This window comes from Chlorocebus sabaeus, chromosome 25 (assembly GCF_047675955.1).
Source record: "Chlorocebus sabaeus isolate Y175 chromosome 25, mChlSab1.0.hap1, whole genome shotgun sequence".
In the NCBI taxonomy this organism is placed as follows: domain Eukaryota; kingdom Metazoa; phylum Chordata; class Mammalia; order Primates; family Cercopithecidae; genus Chlorocebus; species Chlorocebus sabaeus.
In genome coordinates, this window is record NC_132928.1 from 27,392,581 (window position 1) to 27,411,459 (window position 18,879).

Below are 18,879 nucleotides of genomic sequence, written 5' to 3' on the forward strand. Positions count from 1 at the left end.
CTGCCCACAAGCATGTTAGGGATTCCCAGGTTCCTGCTCCCCTCCACTCTCTCCTGAGCACAGGAGCCAACCCATTTCCCAGCCCTAATTGGCCTCCTCCTCGGGGAAACCCACCCACTCTGGAGAGGAGCACAGGCTGCAGGGAAGGAGGCGCCAGGATCAGCTGGCCATGGAGGGGCTCAAAAAAGAGCCAGCCCCTGTCCCCACTGCCCAGAGCAAGGGCGGGTGCTGGGAGGCCTTCTGAGCCTCTGAGAGCCGTTCTTGTTCTTCATCTCAACCCTCCTCCCCAAGGGGCCAGCAGAAGGCTAGCCCCCTCCCGACCACCCCCTCCGGCATGCCTACCCCCTGTGCCTAGGGTACCTCATTTCTTTTTTGCTGTCACCGTTTGACAGCTGAATCAGGGAAGTGGGAGGAAGAAAGAGGACGTGGATTGCGCGTGTTGGGGGCCGGGAAGGGAAGGGCGTTTGAAATGTTACAAGGTAAAAGGAGGCCTGCAGCAAGCATGAACTGGCTGGGCTGCTGGCCTGCAAGGAGCCTGCCAAGGCCAGGCAGGGGCAGTGGGCAGAGGAGTCTTGGATTTGGGGGCCACCCTTCAGGTCCCAGGCATCCAGGCACCCCAGCAGCGAAGAGGACATGGGAGTCCCCTGGTGTGAAGGCCAGAGACTGTCCACTGTCTGTAAGTCTTCTAAGTAGATGTCAGGGTTCTGGGAGGAGCCCTGCAGGGGGCTGGGGGCCCAGGGGAAGCCCCTCAGACTCCCTCCCACAAGTGGACTCTGCTATCTGTTTCCTGCTGGGCTGGCCTACACTCAGGCCGCGGGCTGTGGAGAGCTGGGCCGTGGCACAGGGCGTGGAGACGACCTTTTTGGCCTGGCCCCAGGCCTTTCCTTCACATTGTGAGGCATGGATTCTTGCCTCCTCTTTTTCCCCACCCCGAGTCTGTGCCACATCTGCTCTGGGAAGATGTGGTCTGTGCTTGGCCATGAATTCCCAAGGCTTGAAGCAGCAAGGGCTTTGAGGGAGAGGACTGTGAGGCAGAAGCAGAGAAGCAGAAATAAGCCTCCAGCCAAGGTCAGGTTGAGCAGGAGAGCCTTGGGTTCTTTGTGGGACAGCACAGAGCTGGGGGTCAGGCGAGCTGTGCCCAGCAAGTAGGCAGTGGCTGGATGTGACAAAGACCCAGAGGAGAAACACAGCAGGAGGGGAGAGGGTCTGGAAGCTGGGGAAAGCAGGATGGTCGGGAAGGCCTGGCCCCTCACCCATTCCCAGGGAACAGGGCCTTGGGCCCCAGAAGGGCACAGGCGGGAGGCAGCCGACCCCTGGTGGCAGCGGCAGCAGGCACAGGAGGGCAGAATGCAGCTGGGGTGTGCGTGGGTGGCAGCAAGGAGGGGCGGAGGGAGGAAGCTGGCTTCCTGGAGCCTTCTCAGCCCTCAAAGACAGACCGACAGACAGACAGACAGCTGGCAAGAGGCAGCCTGGGGGCCACAGCTGCTTCAGTAAGTATCTGAAGTGGGGACTGGGAGTCCTGTGGCCCTGGGGGGTGCGAACTTCGGGGATATAAAAGGGCATCTCAGGAGGGAGTGCGGGAGGGTGAGTGGGGCGCTCCAATGCCTGGCTGGGGAATGGGTGCTCATAGACCTGGTGTCCCCAAGATGGGGGTGAGCAGGGAAACCACAGGGAGCTGCAAGGAGAGCAAAGGCTGAAGGGACCCTTTCTGCTGCCAGAGACCCTTGCTCTACCACCCACACCTGTGCCGGGCCCACTCTGTCCCCTCACCTCCATCCCTGCCGCCTTGGTGACTCAACAGCCCCGCCACCTCGCCCACTGTGACCCTGGCTCTGGGAGATAGGGACTGCCCCCAAGAGGAGATGGTCCCATCACCTCCATGCCCCCTGTCTTGCCCCCAGCTGTCGCCTCACCATGCGCTGTCGCTCAAGGGCTTGGTGAGGCCATTTCCTGTGACGGTTACAGAGGCGGGAGACGGGGGGATGGGCAGGAGGAGGAAGGAAACACCTCCAGCCTACCTCCCTGGACAGAGACCCCAGAAGCCAGAAATGGACTTGGGAGTGGAACAGCAGCAGTTAGGAGAGGACCCTGCTGGGGTCCAGGAGCCCGCCTGCCTGGCTGCCCAATCAGCTCCAATACTGCTGGAGGCCTCCATTCTCTGTTCAGGAGAAGGCCCACTGGTTAGCTCAGAGATGGCTTCTGCACGCTTTCTCCCTTCTGTCCTAGAGAACACATGTTTTCTGTTTCCTCCCTTGCCTTCTCTCACTTGGACCCGCTCAGACCCCTGTGTACTCTGGTGTGTGGCCTCTCTCCCCTCTCTCTTTTCCTCCTTCGGATTCTTTCCTATCTTCATCCACAATCTCTACCCTTTATCTTGCCGTTACTCTGACCCCAGACTGCCTTGTGCCCTGGGTCCCGCCAAATAGATCCTGTCCTTCCCTTAGTGAAAATGAGGCTACCTCTTGGGAAACAGAAGACGCCCCAGTGAAAACAGCGCAAAGCTGGTCTAGCGTGGGAGCCTCCTTCTGGCCAATCAGGCAGGCCAGAGAACAGCAGCGGAGGACCCTGTCTTGCAGGCAGACCTCATGGCTGAATGAGCCTCCCCTGGGCCTAGCACCCCACCCCAGCATGGTCCAGGCCTGTGGGGGGCGCTCCAGAGCACAGCCGCTGACCTTGTCTTTGGGGGCAGCCATGACCCAGCCTCCGCCTGCCAAAACGCCAGCCAAGAAGCATGTACGGCTGCAGGAGAGGTGAGATCTTCCCTGGGAGAGGGGTCTTCCCCGCCCTGCGTCCCCATTCCGCTCCTCCCTTCCCTCCATCTGCTCCTCCAGCTCTGACAGCAGGGTCCAGAGGGCCCTCAGTTGTTGACTCCTATTTGGAGAGGAAACCAGTAGTGCTCATTTGCATGTCTTTTGCATGTCTGGAGCACAGAGTTTCATATCAACCCTGAGCCTGCTCCCTAAATTCCAGGCAAGGCCAGCAGTGTTCTTGGTGCTGGATGCATGTCAGAGCCATAGGGCCTGACTGGGAGTGGGAAGAGGCAGGCAGCTGGAAGAAGCAGTTGAGTTCAAGGCTGCCCTGTTCTGGCTGACAAAGGGAGAGGGCTGAGCCGGGCATGGTAGCTCATGCCCCAAATCCCAGCACTTTGGGAGACTGAGGTGAGAGGATCTCTTGAGTCTAGGAATTAGAGACCAGCCTAGGCAATATAGTGATACCTCCTCTCTCAAAAAAAAAAAAAGGAGGGCATACAGCAGGGGCCCGAACCGTAAATTTACTGGGCCTCCAGGTTAAAGGAAAGACAAAGAGCGGCCCCCTCAGAGGTGCCTCATAACAGTAATACTTGTAAGAAAAGCAAATATGGTCAGGCACAGTGGCTCATGCCTATAATCCCAGCACTTTGGGAAGCCAAGGCAGGAGGATCACTTGAGTTCAAAACCAGCCTGAGCAACAGAGCAAGACCCTGTCTCTCAAAAAAAAAAAAAAAAAAAAAAAAAATTTAAATTAGCCAGGTGTGGTAGCATATGCCTGTGGTCCCAGCTACTCTGGAAGCTGAGGTGGGAGGATTGCTTCAGCCCAGGAGTTTGAAGCTGCTGTGAGCCACAATTGTGCCATCACACTCCAGCCTGGGCAACAGAGAGAGACCCTATCTCCAGCCTGGGCAACAGGGAGAGACCCTATGTCTAAAAGAAAAGATAAAAAGAAAAGGAAAGCAAATATGATTGGGTGCTCACTAGGCAGTGGGGGGCTATACTTGCAGGCGGGGCTCCAATGTGGCTCTGATGCTGGACGTTCGGTCGCTGGGGGCCGTAGAACCCATCTGCTCTGTGAACACGCCCCGGGAGGTCACCCTACATTTCCTGCGCACTGCTGGACACCCTCTTACCCGCTGGGCCCTTCAGCACCAGCCACCCAGCCCCAAGCAGCTGGAAGAAGAATTCTTGGTAAGAAATTGGGGTCCCCTCCGAATCACTCTGCCCTCTGTATCAGAGGCAGCCAGCTGGAACCATTCTCTCATGGGCACCGTGGGCATGTCTCCTCTTTGGGCCCCTTAGGAAAGAGAATGTCAGGGCTGAGGGAGGGGGCTGCCCCCAGACTTCCCCTTCTGCCCCCACCCCATCTAGGCCTACATACTAATGTCAAGAAGGAATGGCCAGAGTCCAGCTGTTCTAGAAAAAGGTAGAAGGGAGAGAAAAGGAGGCTAGGAGTCAGCTGCTCACCCATTTCCTCCCCCTGCCAGAAGATCCCTTCAAACTTTGTCAGCCCCGAAGACCTGGACATTCCTGGCCACGCCTCCAAGGACCGATACAAGACTATCTTGCCAAGTAAGAACTGCAGCTGGGATGGAGGGAGTTGGGTACAGTCCCTGGGGCTAGAGAACTTCACAGAACAAAGTACACAGTTTCAGCCAGGGAAGGACAACCTTGCTTGGCACATCTTCTCTCAGCAGAGAAAGGGGGAAGAAGCAGCAAGAATCACAACAGCAGCAATAATAATGTTTGCAGATATGTACCTTGGGCCAGGCCCTGCTCTCAAACCTTTTTTTTTTTTAAGACGGAGTTTTCGCTCCTGTCACCCAGGCTGGAGTGCAATGGCGAAATCTCAGCTCACTGCAACCTCCGCCTCCCAGGTTCAAGCGATTCTCCTGCCTCAGCCTCCCAAGTAGCTGGGACTACAGGCATGCGCCTCCACACCCGGCTAATTTTGTATTTTTAGTAGAGATGGGGTTTCTCCATGTTGGTCAGGCTGGTCTTGAACTCCCAACATCAGGTGATCCGCCCGCGTCGGCCTCCCAAAGTGCTAGGATTAGCACTGCGTGAGCCACTGCGTCCAGTCTCAATCTTTTATATTCACTCATTTCTCACAACAATCCCATGAAATTTGTACTGTGATATTATGATGACCATTTTACAAATAAGGAAATTAAGGCACAGATAAGTTGAATATGTTACCTAAGATATTCAGCTTAGCTACTTGCACGAAGCCCTTTTCCTTGTCTTCCTCTCGCTTGGGAAGTGCCCAGCCAAGGCTTGTGGTGGAGGAAGCACCACCAGGAGGGCTCCCAGAGAGAGGGCTTTGAGAAAGTCAGATGGAGACAGGAGGGCAACGGCCAGCAAGAGAGCAGTGGCGGGGGGGATGGAGGACACTCAGCTAGGAGGGGGTGACCCTGCAAGCTGACAGACCCAGGACAAGCACCTTCTATTTTTCAGAGGCAGGCATGAGGCCCCGGAGCCTCTCCCTCCCTCCCCTGCTCTCCCTATAGGGAAACTACTCCCAGCTTGAGGCTTTAGCTCAGTGAGCACATGGGCCCTGTCTCCTGCTAACCCTCCTGGAGTGCCCTCTGCCTGCATGGGCGGATCAAGGGGCTATTAGCGCTATTCCAGGCCAGGGGGAGGAGTACCCTTGTTCTTGGCCTAATTCTAATCAGCCCTGCAGCCACCAGAAAAGGGAACAATTCCTTTGCCTGAGATTCCCCTGGTCCCCAGGGTACCCTCTGTCCATGACCAGGCTGGCATGAGCAGAGCAAGAGTCTCTTCTCCTTTCCTCACAAGCCAGTTTCTTCATCCATGTTTGGGTTTCATTTAGAGAAATCCTTCCCCCTTAGAGGCAGAGGCCAAATGCCTCATGGCTGAGTGGAATCTGAGTCCTAGTTCCACTTCACGGCTGTGTGATATCCAGCAAGTTGCTCATCTGAATCCCATATTCACCATTAGAAAACAAATTCTTCTTCCTCTACATCTCTTTTTCCATTCCTACTGGCATAATCTTATTCTAAACCCGTACTGATCTCAAGGATAGAATTCTATATATAGTAGAATATTATATCTGATATTATATCTTCCCATTTGGTCTCTGCTGTTCCGTTCCCTTTCTTCTCTAGTCCATCCTATACAGCACCACTCAGTTAACCTTCCCAAACTATTGCTTTGATCATGTCACTGTCCTGCTCAAAAACATTATATAGCTCCCTACCATCTGCGTATAAAATTCTTCATAGGGGCCAGACATGGTGGCTCACACCTGTAATCTCAGCACTTTGGGAGGTTGAGGTGGGAGAATTGCTTGAAGCTAGAAATTCAAGACCAGCTTGGGCAACAAAGTGAAACCCTGTCTCTACCAAAAACATAAATAAATAAATAAATAAGCCAGGTGTGGTGTGGCATGTGCCTGTAGTCCCAGCTATGTGGAAGGCTGAGACAGAAGTATCACTTGAGCCCAGGAGTTAGAGGTTACAGTGAGCTGTGATCACACCACTGCACTCCAGCCTAGGCAACAGAGTGAGACCCTGTCTCTAAAAACAATAACAACAACAACAACTTCAGTGGGGATAAGGCCACCTGCTATACACAAGGTGCTGGGACTGTGATGAGCACAGGAACTCTCTTCTTTCTGATCCTGCTGGAGTCTGTGTCAGTTGGTCACCTTCTGACCTCTGCCCTCTGCTGATTTTTATTTCCTAGATCCCCAGAGCCGTGTCTGTCTAGGCCGGGCACAGAGCCAGGAGGACGGAGATTACATCAATGCCAACTACATCCGAGTGAGTGGCCTGGCTGCAGTGGTGGGTGGGGAATGGGGGAATTCTCAGACATCTGAGAATATCTTCCAGCTGTGACTGGTGGATCAGGTGCCTGCATTTCCTGCCCTCCCTGCTCCAGCTCACTGCTGTCATAGCCCTACCAAGCTGGGCTGGCACTGAACGCACCCTAAGGCACCAACCTAAAAAACGGAGCAGATGTTGAAAAATATCTGGAGAGACCACCGAGTCTCCCTAACCTCCACTATCAGCCCTCCCATGCCACCCTCTAAACTTAGCAGGAAGTTAGCATTGTTGAACCCAATCTCCGGCTCCTTGAGAGGTCGCAGCTCCCGAGAACTGCATGGGTGATGCCAGCAGTAATGGGACCTCCCCCACAACTTACCTTAACTGACCCTCAAGTAGCCCCTCTTATGTGAAGACGGTTGATTGATGTCAAGCTATAGGAAGCTCCAGGCCAGGTGGATGCTCCTCGACAGCTTCTCGCCGCTGTGGACCCTAAGGCGATGTAAAAGCAGCGCTCTCTAGTGACTCAGTGTGGGTAAGACATCAGTCAGGGGCGCAGGGAGGCGAAAAGCTCTTAGCTAGGGAAGCTATGGGGAAACACGATCTTCCATTTGCCGGCCAATACCAGATCAACTGCAGTCCTGATTCCACCATCATCTTGAGGAGCAGGAAGCTGAGGGTCCTGAAGGTGAGAAAATCAGGTTAGGGAGACTGTGCTACATTTTGCTGCTACTTTTATAGAAAAGTAACATGTAAGTGTGAGGCCGGGCGCGGTGGCTCAAGCCTGTAATCCCAGCACTTTGGGAGGCCGAGACGGGTGGATCACGAGGTCAGGAGATCGAGACCATCCTGGCTAACACGGTGAAACCCCGTCTCTACTAAAAACACAAAAAACTAGCCGGGCGAGGTGGCGGGCGCCTGTAGTCCTCGCTACTCGGGAGGCTGAGGCAGGAGAATGGCGTAAACCCGGGAGGCGGAGCTTGCAGTGAGCTGAGATCCGGCCACTGCACTCCAGCCCGGGCGACAGAGCAAGACTCCGTCTCAAAAAAAAAAAAAAAAAAAAAAAACATGTAAGTGTGAAACTGTCACTGAACAAATATTAAACACTGTTTAGGTATTTTGTGCTAGAAGAAAGCAGCAGGGGAGGAAGAGAATAAACATTTATAGAGCACTTGCTATATTGACTCAATATATCTTACTGAATTTAATCCACTCTACATTCCTACAAGATAGATTTTTTTTTTTTTTTTTTTTTTGAGACGGAGTCTCGCTCTGTCGCCCAGGCTGGAGTGCAGTGGCGCAATCTCGGCTCACTGCAAGCTCCGCCTCCCGGGTTCACGCCATTCTCCTACCTCAGCCTCCCGAGTAGCTGGGACTACAGGCACCCGCCACTGCGCCCGGCTAATTTTTTTTTCTATTTTTTAGTAGAGACGGGGTTTCACCATGGTCTCGATCTCCTGACCTTGTGATCCGCCCGCCTCGGCCTCCCAAAGTTATGCCCAATTTACAGATGATACAACTGAGGCTTACGGAGGCTAGGTAACTGGCTTATAGTGGCACAGCCAGGAAACAGCAGAACAGGGATCTGATCCTCACTCCAGAACCCATATCCTTTCCACTGTGTGGCTTCTGAGTGTGCGTGTTCATGCACGTGTGTGTCTATACCTGTGGTTCACAGCTTCAGGCTGACCCCAGCACCTGAGGCATCCAGGATCACCCCAGAGTTCTGCTCTCACTGCTCCCCACCCCTTCCCCTGTGCTTCCACCTTCCAGGGCTATGACGGGAAGGAGAAGGTCTACATTGCCACCCAGGGCCCCATGCCCAACACTGTGTCGGACTTCTGGGAGATGGTGTGGCAAGAGGAAGTGTCCCTCATTGTCATGCTCACTCAGCTCCGAGAGGGCAAGGAGGTAGGAGGCAGAGCCACGTTCATGATGAACCCAGAAAGTTCTATGCCTGCCCCACACCCTACTCCCCACACAGGGCAGCTCAGGACCAGAGGTTTCCCTGGGAGCCAGCCCCAGCTCATACCTCTCAGAAAATTCCCTGAGATATACCCCTGGGAGGCTGTCCATGGCCGAAATATAGGATAGGGTGAGCACTCTGCTTGCAGGTGTCAAGCTCAGAAGAGCCAGGCTCCCTGTTGCTGACCTTCCATCCAGTAGGGGTGGAAGATGGGGAGGAGATACCAGCCCCTCTTTGCTGCCCTGTCATCTGCTCCAGCTGACCCTCTTCTGACTCCCAGCTTCCTCCCTCCTAGAAATGTGTCCACTACTGGCCCACAGAAGAGGAAACCTATGGACCCTTCCAGATTCGCATCCAGGACATGAAAGAGTGCCCAGAATACACTGTGCGGCAGCTCACCATCCAGGTACCACCCCAGGGGCCAGGCCCAGTGGGAGGTCGGGCTGCCTACAGCATCTCTGGAACTCAGGCCGGCTCTTCACTAGGAGCCAAGGGTTTGCTCATCTAAACCATCTTAAATCCACATCTATAGAAGAAAGAGAAACTTGAGCACTGTCCTCAGCCTCTAGTCTAATAGGGCAGAGCCAAAAAGCCGAATAGGACTACCAGGAAGTACCCACCTGTCTGTGTGAATGGTCAGCCAAGGACAGGCAGGATCCAGGAGCTGGGCCAAGGGAAGGAGAGGAGGTTAAAGGAGATGTGGAAGGCCAGGTGTGGCGGCTCATGCCTGTAATCCCAGCACTTTGGGAGGCTGACGCGGGTGGAGTCCTCTTGAGGTCAGGAGTTCCAGACCAGTCTGGCCAACATGGTGAAACCTCGTCTCTACTAAAAATTACAGCTACTTGGGAGGCTAAGACAGGAGAATCACTTGAACCCAGGAGGCAGAGGTTGTAGTGAGCGGAGATTGTGCCACTGCACTCCAGCCTGGGTGATGGAGTGAGACTGTGTGTCTCAAAAAAACAAACAAAAAAAAAAAATGAAGAAAGAGAGAGATGTGGAATAACATGTACATAAGGGCTTTTTAAATGCCTTCTATTATTTTACAGTGTTTTATATTTTTGAAAGCATTCCTCTATCAACTCATTCTCCTCCAAATATCCTAGCAAGTAAACCAGTAAGATATCACTGTCCCCATTTTCCAGGTGAAGAAAATGAGATCAAGGGACTTGCCCAAAGTCATGTGCTTATGGGAAGCAGAGCCGGGACTTGAATTTCGGTGTCTCCCCTCTCCCAGGACAATGCTCCTTCCCAGCATTTTGGAGGGGGAAGCGGTGGAGAATGATGAGCATGAAAATTGCAACCTAGCTTGCTTTGAGTAGATGACCCCTCACAGGGTAATTCCAGCCCTTGCCCTCCTCAGGCACCAGAGAAGAAGGCAGACAGTGCCCTCCACCCTGACCTTGGTTCTCATGCCTTGTCTCCAACCCAGTACCGGGAAGAGTGCCGGTCAGTAAAGCACATCCTCTTCTCAGCCTGGCCCGACCACCAGACACCAGAATCAGCTGGGCCCCTGCTGCGCCTAGTGGCAGAGGTGGAGGAGAGCCCGGAGACAGCTGCCCGCCCCAGGCCCATCGTAGTCCACTGCAGGTGCGTGGCCCTCCCTTCACTGCAGCCTGTGGACTGCGCTCCCCTCCCCTGCCCCCTGGGTCTCTCCTGGGGAAGGGTCTGAGCAGAAGAGCATCAGGCAAGCCTAGTCCTCACTTGGACATGACTCGCAAGGCCATTCAGCAAGGGCTCTGTTCTTTTCACCTCCTTCATGCAGAACCCAGACATCTGGGCTGGACACCCAGGCCCCATCCACAGAGGGGACAAAATATCAGGAAGGTCCCAGTCAGCTGCAGGAGGACATAAACAGGATTCCAACTGTTGGGGAACTCATTTACTCATTCAACAAATATGTATTGAAAACCCTATTATTGGCCAGGCACAGTGGTTCACACCTGTAATCCCAGCACTTTGGGAGGCCGAGATGGGCAGATCACTTGAGGTCAGGAGTTTGAGACCAGCCTGGCCAACATGGTGAAAACCTGTCTCTACTAAAAAATACAAAAACTAGCCGGGCGTGGTAGCACATGCTTATAATCCCAGCTTCTTGGGAGACTGAGGCAGAAGAATTGCACGAACACTGGAGGCAGATGTTGCAGTGAGCTGAGATCACACCACTGCACTCCAGCCAGGGTGACAGAGCAAGACTCCATCTCAAAAAAAGAAAACTTATTATTGTCAGGCACAGTGTTAGATGCTAAGGAGACAGCTGTGAACAAAGCAGTTTGGTTTCTTCCCAGACGGGTTTATAGTCTGGTGAGAAAGAAGGCAGATTAGGCCAGGCACAGTGGCTCATGCCTCTAATCCCAGCACTTTGGGAGGCTGAGGCGGGAGGATCACCTGAGGTCAGGAGTTCGAAACCAGCCTGGCCAACATGGTGAAACCCCATCTCTACTAAAAATACAAAAAGTAGCGCGTGCTGTAATCCCAGCTACGTGGGAGGCTGAGGCAGAAGAATTGCTTGAACCTGGGAAGTGGAAGTTGCAGTGAGCTGAGACTGCACCACTGCACTCCAGCCTGGGCAACAGAGCAAGACTCCATCTCAAACAAACAAACTAACAAAAACAAACAAAGAAGGCAGATTAAACAATTAAATACCGGCCGGGCCTGTAATCCCAGCACTTTGGGAGGCCAAGGCAGGTGGATCACCTGAGGTCGGGAGTTCGATACCAGCCTGACCAACATGGAGAAACCCTGTCTCTACTAAAAGTACAAAATTAGCTGGCCATGGTGGTGCATGCCTGTAATTCCAGTTACTTGGGAGGCTGAGGCAGGAGAATCACTTGAACCTGGGAGGTGGAGGTTGCGGTGAGCTGAGATCACGCCATTGCATTCCAGCCTGGGCAACAAGAGCAAAACTCTGTCTAAAAAACAAAACAAAACAAAAAAAAACTATTAAATATCACACAATGTGATGAGAGCTGTGATGGGGATATGATGGGGAGCATAGAACCAAGTCTCCTAAGCCAGACTTTGACCAAAGAAGGTTTTCCAAGAGAAAGGCCATCTAAGCCAAGCTAAGACCTGAAAGGTGAATTAGCCAAGCGAAGAGAGGGAAGGGAACACATTCCAGGCAGGTGGAACAGCATATGCTAACTAAGGCCCAGAGAAGAAATGTGAAAATGGATACACTGCTGGGAGCAGGGTTACAGGTTGGGCCCAGAGGTTATGTGTGGGGTAATGATGAGAGATGGGTTTGGAAGGCCAGTGAAGGTCAGATGATGAGGGGCCTTGTAGGACTGGCTAAGACACTTGGTTGTAAAATAACATTTTGGCTATAGAGTGAAAAATGGATTGGGCTGGAGTGAGAGGGTATCGTAGGGGATAAGACTAAAAGAGACCATTTGGGAGTGCATATCCTAAATAAAACAGAGCACAGAGGCAAAAAGCATGACACAGGGCCTTCCCAGGCCACCCACAGGTAGCAATGGGACATGTGCAGGGAGGTCATTAGAGGCTCACACAAGAGGAACAGGAGGCCTGGGGAGTTTTGAAATAAACAGAGGGCACAATGGAGCAAGCAGAGCAGAGCGGAGAGAAGACTGTGGGAGGGCGCCGAGGTGGGAAACAGAGGGGCCGGGCATGGGCTGCGTGGAAGATGAGTCTGAGCTGAGAGGAAGTCAAGGTTAGATAAGGAGGGCTCAAGGGTCAGCACGCCCACAAGTGGGGAACCATCTGTTGGAAACTGCTGTAGATGCTCAGCAGAGGGGAGATCATCAAAACGTCCACAGGGACCAGAAGGTGGCCTGCAACAGGCTTACAGTGAGGCTGGTAAGAAATGTAAACTCCTCTTGTGCCAGTTATAACCTGCCTCCAGCAGGGTCCCCAAGGGGACTGGAATCCGAAGTACTCTACCTGCCCCCATCTCCAGAGTCCTATCCCCAAAATATAGCACCTGCAGGTCCCATTTCTTTCTCCACAGTTTGGGGCCTGGCTCTTAGATTCCCTTGTCTCCCATGACCTCCCTGTCCCCTCCCTGGCTATCTTCAGTGCAGGGATTGGCCGGACAGGCTGCTTCATCGCCACGCGAATTGGCTGTCAACAGCTGAAGGCCCGAGGGGAAGTGGACATTCTGGGCATTGTGTGCCAACTGCGGCTAGACAGGTGAGTCTGTGGGTGTAAACAAGGCCAACAATGTCAATGGGGGGCATCAGTGCCTCTGGGCCCCAGAGCCCTGAGAGGCCCATCACCATCAAGCACTCCTGCAAGAAAGGAAGAAACCCTTTCTGCTTAGAGCTGTTTATTTTGCAACTAACAACCGGCAAAAAAAATCTATCTGGATGGCCGGGTGTGGTGGCTCACACCTGTAATCCCAGCACATTGGGAGGCTGAGGTGGGTGGATCACCTGAGGTCAGGAGTTCGAGACCAGCCTCGCCAACATGGTGAAACCCTGTCTCTACTAAAACTACAAAAATTAGCTGGACCTGGTGCGGGCCCTTGTAATCCCAGCTACTCAGGAGGCTGAGGCAGGACAGTTGCTTGAACCCAGGAGGTGGAAGTTGCAGTGAGCCGAGATTGTGCCATTGCACTCCAGCCTGGGCGACACAGCAAGACTCTGTCTCAAAAAAAAAAAAAAGAATATCTATCTGGAAAGTTGGCTTGGAGGCCTGGAATTAAACATGATATGAGGCCACAAGTAGTGCAAAGAAGCTCACTGGGTTGAGGCAGAGCCAGTGTTCAGATTCCAACTTCTGTCTCACTGAGATGTCACTAGATTTCTCTGAGCTCCCTTTCTTTTTTTTCCTTTCTTTCTTCTTTTTTTAATAATAGAGATGGGGTCTCACTATGTTGCCCAGACTAGTCTTGACCTCCTGGGCTCAACAATGCCCCCTTGGCTTCGCAAAGTACTGGGATTACAGGCTTAAGTCACTGTGCCCAGCCCCCACTTCTTTATCTAGAGAGAGATAATGGCTCCTTCTCCCAGAAAACTGTTGTAAGAAATGAGTTAACTTATATGAAAGTATTTTGGAAATGGAAACTATTATACAAATGTATGGAATCATTATTTTTACTTTTAAGATTATTACAAAGAAGGAAACTTGAGGTTCAGGAGTATTCCTGGCCCGACTCAAGGCTTCAGAAGTCTGGTTTTGTCCCAGGAGCTGAGTGAATCAAGGAAGACCAAGCATCAACACACGGCATCACCCCTCAGCACATGTAAAGGGCAGAGGACTCCTCTCACAGCAAATCTGAGGGTCAGCAAGGAGGAGTAGCAAGTAGAAAAGATGAATATAGGTGGTGGGGCATGGTGGCTCATATCTGTAATCCTAGCACTTTGGGAGGCCAAGATGGGCCAATCACTTGAGGTCAGGAGTTCAAGACCACCCTGGGCAACATGGTGAAACCCCGTTTCTACTAAAAATACAAAAATTAGCTGGGCATGGTGGCAGGCACCTACAGTCCTAGCTACTCAGGAGATTGAGGCAGGAGAACCACTTGAACCCGGGAGGCAGAGGCTGCAGTGAGCCAAGATCATACCACTACTCTCCAGCCTGGGTATCAGAGTGAGACTGTCTCACAAAAAAAAAAAAAAGAAAGAAAGAAAGAAAGAAAAAGAAGGCCGGGTGCGGTGGCTCATGCCTGTAATCCCAGCACTTTGGGAGGCCGAGACGGGCGGATCACGAGGTCAGGAGATCGAGACCATCCCGGCTAACACAGTGAAACCCTGTCTCTACTAAAAATATAAAAAAATTAGCTGGGCGTGGTGGCAGGCGCCTGTAGTCCCAGCTACTCGGGAGGCTGAGGCAGGAGAATGGCGTGAACCCGGGAGGCGGAGCTTGCAGTGAGCTGAGATCAAGCCACTGCACTCCAGCCTGGGTGACAGAGCGAGACTCCGTCTCAAAAAAAAAAAAAAAAAAAAAAAAGAAAGAAAAAGAAAAGATTAACATAGGCAAAGGAGTTGGCATGTTCTTTGAGAAAGTCAGGACTTTTCCAGTAAGACCACAAGAATGTTTGACTGGAGCCATTCAGCCAGCACCCTGACCCTCCTTCACTCATGGTCTGTGTGTTTCTCCTTACAGAGGGGGGATGATCCAGACGGCAGAGCAGTACCAGTTCCTGCACCACACTTTGGCCCTGTATGCAGGCCAGCTTCCAGAGGAACCCAGCCCCTGACCCCTGCCACCCTCCAACAGCCCAGGTGCCCACCTCCCTCAAGCCTGGGAAGGTGGGTCTGGGGAAAGTGGGCCGAGTGATCTGGGGGTACCCTTTGGGTGGGTGTGGGGAAAGAGTGCCTCCTTAGTGGTGCTTGCAGTCACAGGAAGCAGCATCAGTAAGGACAAGGGGCTGGATTCCAGGTCTTCACCACTGGCCACTCCTCTGCTTCCTCTGTTGGCCCCAGATGGACATAAGGGGAACCTCCAATGTCTCTCTGAACTTAAAGACAGGAGCTGGCAATTTATGACAGACAAAGAAAGAAGCCCAGGTGTCCTGGTCTTCTCTAAGACACTCTTTGTGAGCTTCAGTTTCCTCTTCTATAACATGAACATTAAGTGCTTAGCTGCCATGAGGGAAAAGCAATGAGAGAAGTTTCTAGAAGCCACTCCAGTCACTCCTTCCTGGGGCTGACAAAAGGGTGATTCCAAGACCATCCTTCACTTGAGGCCCTGCCCAAGCACAGGCCAGATGCAAGAATGGGGAAAAGTCTGGTCCTGATCTCCAAGTCTCAACATCTTAGCAGTGACTCTGCTCCCTGACCAGACATCGGAAGGGCTGGACAACTCCAATCCAAAGAAAGAACAAGGACTCTGGTTACCCTTGCCTCCACTCATGTGTCCTAAGAGTAGGCTACAGAGGTGACCAAGCCTGGCAGTTGAAATCTCAGGAAGAGGGAACATGTGGGGACTACTCAGAGGCAAAGAGGGGCTGCTCCTGCCTCCATGTTGCTGTCCATTCCCACCAACTATTCTTAGGGAGGCTGAGCAGTCTCTGTTTTGCTTCCATGGCTTAAATAATACCCTGGGTATGCAGGAAGACAAAAGAAAGAGGCAAGGGGAGAAGAGGAGGCAAAGTGCTCAGTCTGATTTTAGATAACCAACCCCACCATGACCCTCTATACTCTGCATTTGCTCAGTACACCTAGAGAGCTTGGCTGTTTCCAGAAACAATCAGAGTCGTAACCATCCATGCAGACGTGGGGGCTCGGCTGAACTGAGACTCCTCACTGTCTACCCCAGAGAACAAGCGCCCCTCATCCATCTCAGCATCAACACAATTTCCAGGGAACCTCAGGTCTAACTAAGGACTGAACGCCACACCTCAGGATTCATCCTTCTTGAATCTGAGACTGGCTGCCCATTCTGAGATGGGGATGAAGGTAAGATGCCGCATCACCGGGCATGCCGCCCCTGAAAGCTGCCTTGATACCAGTTCTCTGTGGAAACCCCCAAGGAGCTGGATCTGGAGAACAGCTGGGCCTCCTCACTCAGGACTTCTCTCCTAAAGAACACGCAGTGCTAAAACTGAGGATGATTTCCCTAATGCTTCTGCTTGGCCTTGTGGAGGAGCTGCTCCTTCCTTACAGCCCTGGGGATGGACTTGCCCACACCTCCACCTCCCCTGAGCCCTGTGAGAGGCACAACTGTCTATGCCAATGAGGCTCGGTGGGGGGCTCTCAAGTGCCTGATCCTGCCCTGGGCTCAGAGCCAGCCCAGAGGGAAGCAACTGCACAGCCCCACAGGCCTTCCCTGGCACTGCCCCCCAATCCCATCTCAGAGCTCAGAGGGTACAAGCTCCAAAACAGTAACCAAGTGGGAAAATAAAGACTTCTTGGATGACTGACTCATTCCTTCTTTCCATCTTCTTCTTGGCCTTCTGGGGCTTCTTTGTAAGAAGAAAGACTGCAGACCAGGGACAGGCAGGCTGCAAATATTTGCCCTTGGGATATGCACTTTTCCAGCACTTCCAAGGACATAAATAAGGTGAAACCAAAGTCAATTTAGGAAGTGAGACAGGGTGGACTCTCATAGTCTACTCAGGCAGCTGTAACAACTCACTACCGTAAACCGTGTGGCTTCTAAACAACAGAAATGTATTGCTGGCCTTGCGCGGTGCTCATGCCTGTAATCCCAGCCCTTCGGGAGGCCGAGGCAGGTGGATCACGAGGTCAGGAGATCGAGGCCATCCTGGCTAATACATCGAAACCCTGTCTCTACTAAAGACACAAAAAATTAGCTGGGTGTGATGGCACACACCTGGAGTCAGCTACTCAGGAGGCTGAGGCAGGAGAATTGCTTGAACCCTGGAGGCGGAGGGTGCAGTGAGCTGAGATCGTGCCACTGCACTCCAGCCTGGATAACAGAACAAGACTCCGTCTCAAAAAGGAAAAAAGAAATGTATTGCTCACAGTTCTGGAGGCTGGGAAGTCTGGGATCAAGACCGTTGCAGACTCAGTGTCTGGCTATTAGGCAGAGCCTTCTTTCTTTTTTTTTTTTTTTTTTTTGAGACGGAGTCTCACTGTCGCCCAGGCTGGAGTGCAGTGGCGCGATCTCGGCTCACTGCAAGCTCCACCTCCCGGGCTCATGCCATTCTCCTGCCTCAGCCTCCCGAGTAGCTGGGACTACTGGCACCCGCCACCACGCCCGGCTAATTTTTTATATTTTTAGTAGAGACGTGGTTTCACCATGTTAGCCAGGATGGTCTTGATCTCCTGACCTCGTGATCCGCCCGCCTCGGCCTCCCAAAGTGCTGGGATTACAGGCGTGAGCCACTGGGCCCAGCCTTAGGCAGAGCCTTCTTTCTGTCCTTGCATGGTGAAAAGGTTGTGGGCTGGTGTTCTTCCCCCCAACCCCACCCGCCCCTTTATAAGGCCCCACCCTCATGACTTAAATCACCTCCTAACACCATCACCTTAGGGGTTAGGACTTCCACCTATGAATTTTGGGGGACATCAACATTCAGTCCATAGCCTTTATCTTAGGAGCTAGAGGGGGACTTATAAAGGGCAGAGGTTAGAAAGATGGTGCTTAATAAACCAGAATATTGGCCAGGCACAGTGGCTCATGCCTGTAATCCCAGCACTTTGGGAGGCTGAGGCAGGCAGATTGCTTGAGCTCAGGGCTTTGAGAACAGCCTGGACAACATGGCAAAACCCCGTCTCTACAAAATATACAAAAATTAGGCAGGCATGGTGGCGCATGCCTGTAGTCCCAGCTACTCAGGAGGCTGAGGTGGAAGAATCACCTGAGCCTGAGGAGGTGGAGGCTGCGGTGAGTTGAGATCTCACCACTGCACTCCAGCCTGGGTGACACAGTGAGACTCTTGTCAAAAAAAGAAAAACAAAACAAAACAAAACCAGAATATTATTCTAGCCCAAACCTTGTGATTCTTCTACTTTGGTAACTTTTTGACTATTTGGGGTCATCTAACTCCGGTCGATTGGACAGATATGGTTGATATTGATAGTTTATCCACTTTTGACTAAAACAATAGACTACATACGACTACATTTGAAAACCAAATCCCAACGGGCAGCCAGCAGAGGCTGGGGACTGCCCGAAGCCTGGGCCTACCCAGACGGTCAGCTGGGGTTGTCAGCCTGCCTGAGCAGGCCCTACGGGTGGGTCCTGCAAGGAAGGGGGCAGGAGTGAGGCATCTTCGCAGGCACTCCACACCCACTTCAGGAGAACTATCACTTCTCCTCCTGAAGCATACTCTGCTTTTCACCAAAACAGGGCAACATTTTCCTTTGTCACAGATGTTCCTCACTGGAAGCCCCCTGCCAGGACTGTATCTGTTTCGGTATCTTGGGGATGCTGGTAAAAATCGGGAGCAACTTCAAGCGTCCGTTTCACTTGGGGCCAGAGGCTTCCTAACAAGTGGTCGGGGTAAATTGTGGTGAACAAAACAAGATGGAGTATGAAAAGGCCCGAACACGGTTGTCCCTCTGCGCTGGGAGCATTTTGAGAGGATGGGACTCTACCCAGGGATGCTCAGAGGCAAGGGTTCAGGAACAAAAAAGCCTCCATTTGCCTCCCTGTCGTAGAGATCTCATCTTCGTGTCCTGGAAAGTGAGTGACACACTCTCCTTCAACCTGGAAAGGCTCCTGCTTAACCGGGACCTCACCCACCTCGAGCCCACCAACCTTTAAGAAAGGGGGTGCCAGTCAGGGCGCGGCGGTGGGGGACAGGGTCTAAAATAAATTAGACCCCATTTCCTAAGCGCCTCTCGACGCCAACTGCCAGTCAACCCCCGCCCCTGAAGCCTGCGGGTTCCCTGCTCACCCCACCTGCGGGTGCGGCCCCTGGTCCCTGGCTCCGGCGAGGGAGGAGCGCGCGCTCGGGTGCGAGCAGGACACGGCCCGGCCGCGCAGGGCGGCGGCGGCGGCGGAG

The 18,879-nt window shown here is 52.8% G+C and overlaps 1 protein-coding gene and 1 long non-coding RNA gene across 7 annotated transcripts; one reads left to right on the top strand and one right to left on the bottom strand.

The window, feature by feature from the left end:
* Positions 1–389: 389 nt before the first annotated feature.
* On the top strand, positions 390–14,707 carry PTPN7 (protein tyrosine phosphatase non-receptor type 7). Of its 6 annotated transcripts, none has more exons than XM_037985750.2 (10): positions 390–676; positions 2,581–2,750; positions 3,758–3,941; positions 4,238–4,322; positions 6,459–6,535; positions 8,312–8,449; positions 8,800–8,910; positions 9,934–10,091; positions 12,540–12,653; positions 14,571–14,707. In XM_037985750.2, exons 1-10 carry the CDS (start codon positions 470–472, stop codon positions 14,662–14,664), a joined length of 1,338 nt encoding a protein of 445 aa, XP_037841678.2. In that variant the 5' UTR covers positions 390–469; the 3' UTR covers positions 14,665–14,707. The 6 variants fall into 6 exon arrangements, with proteins under 6 accessions (XP_037841678.2, XP_072867740.1, XP_037841673.1 ...); XM_037985745.2 differs by lacking the exon at positions 390–676 and adding an exon at positions 1,059–1,490 and having other exon boundaries at positions 2,577–2,750; positions 4,241–4,322; positions 9,865–10,091; XM_037985746.2 differs by lacking the exon at positions 390–676 and adding an exon at positions 1,060–1,490 and having other exon boundaries at positions 2,577–2,750.
* Positions 6,931–18,876, bottom strand: LOC140710256 (uncharacterized). The gene is made up of 4 exons (XR_012091214.1): positions 18,777–18,876; positions 11,339–11,413; positions 9,125–9,168; positions 6,931–7,220 (listed from the first exon to the last, which is right to left on the bottom strand). It is a non-coding gene; the product is annotated as an uncharacterized lncRNA (long non-coding RNA).
* Positions 18,877–18,879: the final 3 nt, after the last annotated feature.